The sequence below is a fragment of the Stenella coeruleoalba genome (genome assembly GCF_951394435.1).
Source record: "Stenella coeruleoalba genome assembly, chromosome: 9".
NCBI lineage: Eukaryota > Metazoa > Chordata > Mammalia > Artiodactyla > Delphinidae > Stenella > Stenella coeruleoalba.
In genome coordinates this window covers 103,714,146-103,720,044 of record NC_137155.1, presented here as the reverse complement: position 1 = coordinate 103,720,044, position 5,899 = coordinate 103,714,146, and the positions used below count along the sequence as shown (strand labels likewise).

The window sequence follows — 5,899 nt, the reverse complement described above, 5'->3', positions numbered from 1 at the left end:
TGCACTGAGCAGAGCGGCTCGACCTGGAAGCAGCGTGGGCTCTCCTTGCAGAAGTGGACACACTCAAGCGCCGGCGAGGAGGAGGGAGAGGACGCACGCTGCTGGCTCTAGGTGACACGAACTCAGACCCGGACAGCGTGTGTCGCGAGCTGGACTCCGGCCGGGGGGCCCACACGGACCCCGGGGGTTGCCAGCCCCCGCCGCCCGCTCAGCGGCCGCAGGAGGGCGAGCAGGCACCCCAGGTTGCGCCTCGGAGTCTTCCAACCCCTGTCTCGGTCCCCGCCCCGCCTTCGCGGTTCGGCACCCTGGGCTGTTTAGGACCCCGCGGCGCAGGGGCGGGGCGGCGGGCGACCGGGACGGTGACAGGTGCGCCACTCGGCCAATGGTGGGGCCTGAGCCCCTCCCCAAGCCCCCGCCGAGCGCGCCAATCGGCGGCCGCGCTGCGCTTCAAGTGCGCGGAGGGGCGCGGGTCCCCAGCCCGGCGCCAGCGGCCTCGGCGCGGTCGCCTGCGGGCTGCAGCGCTGAGCCGGGCTCTCGGCCCCGGCGCGCCGAGCACTCGCGTGGGAGTTTGTGCGAGAGCGAGTGAACGCGGCCCGGGGCGGGGCCCGCACGGAGGAGGCGCCCGGACCATGGTCACCCTCGGCTGAGTTTCCGGCGGCGACTTTGATTACTGGCAAATAATCATAACAATACCGAGCCCCGGGGCTGGCCGCCGCCACGGAAAGACTCCGCGGGCCGGCACGCGGCCGCGCCACGCACCTCCCCGCGCTGATCGCCAACCCCTAACGAGCCGATGGAAAAATCCAAAAATTTCCGCATCGACGCGCTGCTGGCCGTGGACCCCCCGCGAGCGGCCTCGGCGCAGACCGCGCCGCTGGCCCTGGTCACGTCGCTCGCGGCCGCCGCAGCTGGCCCCGGGGGCGGCGGCGGCGGCGGCGGGGCGAGCGGCGGCTGCAGCCCCGCGTCCTCGGAGCCGCCCGCGGCGCCCGCCGACCGCCTGCGCGCCGAGAGCCCGTCGCCACCGCGCCTGCTGGCCGCGCACTGCGCGCTGCTGCCCAAACCGGGCTTCCTGGGCGCCGGCGGCGCGGGCGGCGGGGCGGGCGGAGGCGGAGGCGGGCCCGGGGGGCCCCACCACCACGCGCACCCCGGCGCCGCCGCCGCCGCTGCCGCTGCAGCTGCCGCCGCCGCCGCCGCCGCGGGGGGTCTGGCGCTGGGGCTGCACCCGGGGGGCGCGCAGGGCGGCGCGGGCCTCCCGGCGCAGGCGGCGCTCTACGGCCACCCGGTCTACGGCTACTCGGCGGCGGCGGCGGCGGCCGCGCTGGCCGGGCAGCACCCGGCGCTCTCCTACTCGTACCCGCAGGTGCAGGGCGCGCACCCCGCGCACCCCGCCGACCCCATCAAGCTGGGCGCCGGCACCTTTCAGTTGGACCAGTGGCTGCGGGCGTCCACCGCGGGCATGATCCTGCCCAAGATGCCGGACTTTAACTGTGAGTACTGCGCAGCCCCCGAGCCTGCGGAGGGAGGAGGAAACGGGGGAGGGGAGTGCTGGCAGAAGGTTCTCTCGTGCGTCCTCCTCCACCTGGCACCTCCCTCTGCTGGTTCTCTGCTCCGAGCGAGCTGTGGGAGCGCCGCGAGGCCGCCTCGGCTCTGCCCGGGGCCTCGGAGGACTCGCGCGGGCTGCGCGATGTGGGATTGTTAGCGAATGATTAAAATACCCACGCGCGGACCTTGTTTCGCTTCCTCTCTTAATGGGAAGGGGCAGCTGGAGGTGTGAGACTAAAACCTAATGATTAACCGGCAGGCTAGAGGAGAAGGAAGTGGTGGGGGAAGGCGAGCCGAGGAGCGCCCTGGAGTCAGGTGTGCGTGGGAATCGGGGGCCACCGAAACCAGGGGTTTATCCTCAGGGAAACGGACGTGACTTCGGTCCCGCATTCTGGGTTCTGGAGAGAACCCCTGTCCCTCCCAGGAGAGGGAGCGCTCCCAGAGTTAGCGAAGGAGAAATGAGTTTCAAGAGGCTCAGGGACGTAAGGCAGGGGCCCCGGGCGACCTCCTGGCCCTTTGCGGGGCTCTGCCCGCCTCTGGAAGGGCGCTGGGTCCGGGGTGCGATGCCCAGGAGGCGGGTGGCCTGACTTGAACAGAGAGATGGCACGCTCCGGAAGGCCGAGAGATGCGCCCTCCTTCAGGGGCTCTAAGCTGCAGGTGCCCGCCTCCGAATTCAGGGCGCCCAGCACAGCGCGCACCCTCCCCAAGACCGCAGCGCGGGAGGGCTGGCCATCTCCAACCCGAGAGCCGCCCAGCTGTGGGCGGCGTGCTCGCCACCCAGGCGGCACACCTGGCCGAGGCCTGGGCCTCTCTCTCTCTCGGGCTTTCCTGGCGCGCGCGGGCGGGCGGGCGGGCGCGCGGGAGTGGAGCTCCAGAGATTCTGGATCTCAGGTCCGCTCGCTCCACCCGGGCACCACTCAGAGGAAGATGCTTGAGGCTTAACGATTTCAGCCGCCAAACACCCAAACAAAGAGACCCGATTGTTTCCGTCTGAATGGATTTGTTTAGACTGGGGAGACGCAGGCACGGGAAGGGAAAAAAAGCAAAAAAGAAAACAGAAATAAACACTTGCCAGAATTCAGATTCCTCTGCTAGAAGCTACGGTCGTGACTAAACAGAGAAAAGCCAGGATCCCAGGAGGCTGGAGAAGTCACAGCCGGGTGAGAAAATCCCAGCATGTGAGCTGTCTGCCCGTGGCCACCCCAGGCTGCTCCCGGCTCAGCTCCCAGAAGGCCCTAATGGCCACCCATCCCTTCCGTTGGAGTCACCCCTCCCGACCCCAGGCAAAGAAGAGGGCAAGCTTGCTCTCACTTCTGTGGCTTCAGGCATATCTGAGCTCCTGATCTGGGGTCAGCCAAACCCAAGGCACCCTTCCAGGCCTGGCCTCAGAGCCCAGCAAAGCCCTTCTGATGGAATGCCACCCCCACGCATCTTTTATTGTGACCTGCATCTCCCAAAGCCTGGCAGGCTTAGTCTCCCACCGGTGGGGGGTGGGGGCAGGCAGCGGTGATCTCCACACAGGCCTCCCCTGGGCTCTGGGTTCCCTGGCCACCTGGCTGTTCTCCCCGGCCTGCGTGGAGCCCAGGATTGCCCAGAAAACCGACTAAAGCCACATCCCTTTGCCAACACACTTAGTCCATCTCTTATTCCTAATCTCGACCCAGAGTGAGCTAATTAAAACCCAGCCAGCTTTAAGTTCAGAAAAAGAATCTGAACACCGAATCCTGAAGGGCAGTAACAGGTGACCATGCCAGAAGCGGCTCTGAGAGTCCCTCCTCTGGTCGCTGGAAACCTGTTTGGTTTCCTTTAATTGGTGTCTCAGCCATCAGATGGCATTTCCCAAATGGTCCCTTCAGAGCCAGTGTTTTAATTAAAGTTCTAATGTATTGTCAAGTTGGGAATTCGGGGCCTTGTTTAACTAAAGCCGGGGGCGTGGGCCCTCCCATAAAGCAAATTGCCCATCCCATGGGAGCCTGAGCTCGTCCTGCCCGGGGCTGGCCTCTTTTCTTTCCTTTCCTTTCTTTTATTGTCTAACACTTGTCAGGCTCCTGGGAAATCAAGGGAAGTCTCGCTTTGAGGTCATAAAATTCTCTGTGATGTAACCGTGTGAAATTATGTAAATAAAGCCCAGAGACCTCCTTGAACACGTAGAAAGCCGGATCCCCCTGTGCCTAGGCCTTTAATTTGCGTAATGAGAATTGTCCTGAAAGGCTTCCAATCTCCCAAGGCTCTGCCCCTCTGGACCCTGGGCAGGCGTTGTCAATAAAACATTTTACATGCGGGAGAGCCTCTGATGAATACACATATTTAGGACCAGAATTTGGTCCTTTTCTTCCCTCCCTTCCTTCCTTCCTTCCTTCCTTCCTTCCTTCCTTCCTTCCTTCTTTCCTTCCTTCCTTCCTTCCTCAGCTTTTCCCCTTTTCTCCTATTCCTTTTGTACCTCAGGAGGTGGCGGTGGGAATCCTGCACCACTTCTTCGCTGGGCAGGAAGAAGTAGGAAGTGATTCCGGTGGCCTGTGTGGATTGGGCCTGAGTTGGGGAAAGTGCCGGGAGGAGTGGGGAGGAGGGGGTCCCTGGGCCTCTGCTACTTGCCTTTCTGTCCACCTGCTTTCTACCAACGCCCACCCAGGTGGAGAGGACGTGCCTGGGTGATAGGCTCTCTTTAATCAGGACACCCGGGCCCCGCCTGGGATGAAAAGACTTGGTCCCTCTAAACCCAAACCGTCTGGGCCCACCTGGCTGAGGGGTCCTGGGCTCCAGGGCTTCCTTGGGGAGGGGCGCTGACACTAAAGAAAGAGCAGCGACCCCGCAGGGCCGGCGAGCAGCGGGCCGTGGACTGACCCGGGCTCACGAGCCTCTCCCACCGCAGCCCAGGCGCAGTCCAGCCTCCTGGGGAAGTGCCGCCGGCCACGCACCGCCTTCACCAGCCAGCAGCTGCTCGAGCTGGAGCATCAGTTCAAGCTGAACAAGTACCTGTCGCGGCCCAAACGCTTCGAGGTGGCCACCTCCCTGATGCTCACCGAGACCCAGGTGCGCCGCCGCGCCGCCCTCTGCGCGGCCTGGCCTCCCAGGGCCACTGCCGCCTCTGCTCTCTTGACCCTCGGCCTTCCTGGGCACCTGGAGCTGTGCCCATTTGACCTTTAGGGTGTGGATTAACATCCCAGCCAGGGTTCCCATCTGCCCCCAGGGTTCCTATACTGGCACCCAGAGGTCTGATACAGCTGGTTCCGTTGGGCCCAGGAATTTGCACCCCCCCATTCTGAAGCAGGTGGTCCCCAGGCCACATGAGAGAGATTTCACTCCAGAAAGAGAGGAGGGGGCATCCTGAGATTTACAGACAGGTACCCCAGCAGCCCTGGCCCTTCGCACACCTCGGTGCTGGGGTGGGAGGTAGGGGTCTTCGTCTGAGCTTCATCAGAGCCCCCAGCCGGTCTTTGGGTTTTGCGGACGCGCAGGGTGGGGAGCGCCGTCCCCCTGGAGCTTCCGAGTCCTCCAATGGGAGCCCCACGCCCGGGCCTGGTGATGGAGGCGCGCGCACGGCGGGTGCGGGTGCAGGAGCCCGGGGACTCGGCGGGGACGGAGGTGGCAGGTTTCTTACGCCGCTTGTGCCCGCAGGTGAAGATCTGGTTCCAGAACCGGCGGATGAAGTGGAAGCGCAGCAAAAAGGCCAAAGAGCAGGCAGCGCAGGAGGCCGAGAAACAGAAGGGCGGCGCGGGCGCGGGCAAAGGCGGCGGCGCCGGGGACCAAGGCGACGAGGAGCTGCTGGGGCCGCCGGCGCCCGGGGACAAGGGCAGCGGACGCCGCCTGCGAGACTTGAGGGACAGTGACCCCGAGGAGGAGGACGACGACGACGACGAGGACCATTTCCCCTACAGCAACGGCGCTAGCACGCACGCCGCCTCCTCTGACTGCTCCTCCGGGGCCGACTCGCCTGCCCCGCGGTCCGGCGGGCCCGGCCACCAGCCCCCGCCCCAGTAGGAGCCCCGCGGCCGGCGGGTGGCGGTCCGGCCTGGATGCTGCGACCCCTCCCATGCCCCCCAGGGCCGCCCCCCAGGCCCGCGAGCGGAGGCGGCCCGGCCCTGGCGGCTGCTGCCCTTGTGGGCCCCAGCAGCCGTCTGCTCTTCAAGGGACGGAAAGAGGGAGGCCCAGCAGGTTCAAACTTGATCTCTGGTTCTTTTTCGTTTAATTTGGTTTGCGCTGGGGGGAGGTGTTTCCGAGAAGAACTGAGCGCTCATCGGGGGAGGCTCCCGGTTCCCCTCCTGCCGAGTGGAGAAGGCGGAAACCTACAGTGTTAAACCACCTCCGAGACTTGAAACCTCTGGACACGCCGTTCTTCTGAGTGCTCAGAAAAGAAAAA

The 5,899-nt window shown here is 65.1% G+C and overlaps 1 protein-coding gene across 1 annotated transcript; it reads left to right on the top strand.

The window, feature by feature from the left end:
* Positions 1-526: 526 nt before the first annotated feature.
* Positions 527-5,520, top strand: MNX1 (motor neuron and pancreas homeobox 1; the record flags this gene model as incomplete). The annotated part of the gene is made up of 3 exons (XM_079931909.1): positions 527-1,487; positions 4,412-4,572; positions 5,158-5,520. The coding sequence occupies exons 1-3, from the start codon at positions 794-796 to the stop codon at positions 5,518-5,520; spliced, it is 1,218 nt and encodes a 405-aa protein (XP_079788035.1). The 5' UTR covers positions 527-793.
* Positions 5,521-5,899: the final 379 nt, after the last annotated feature.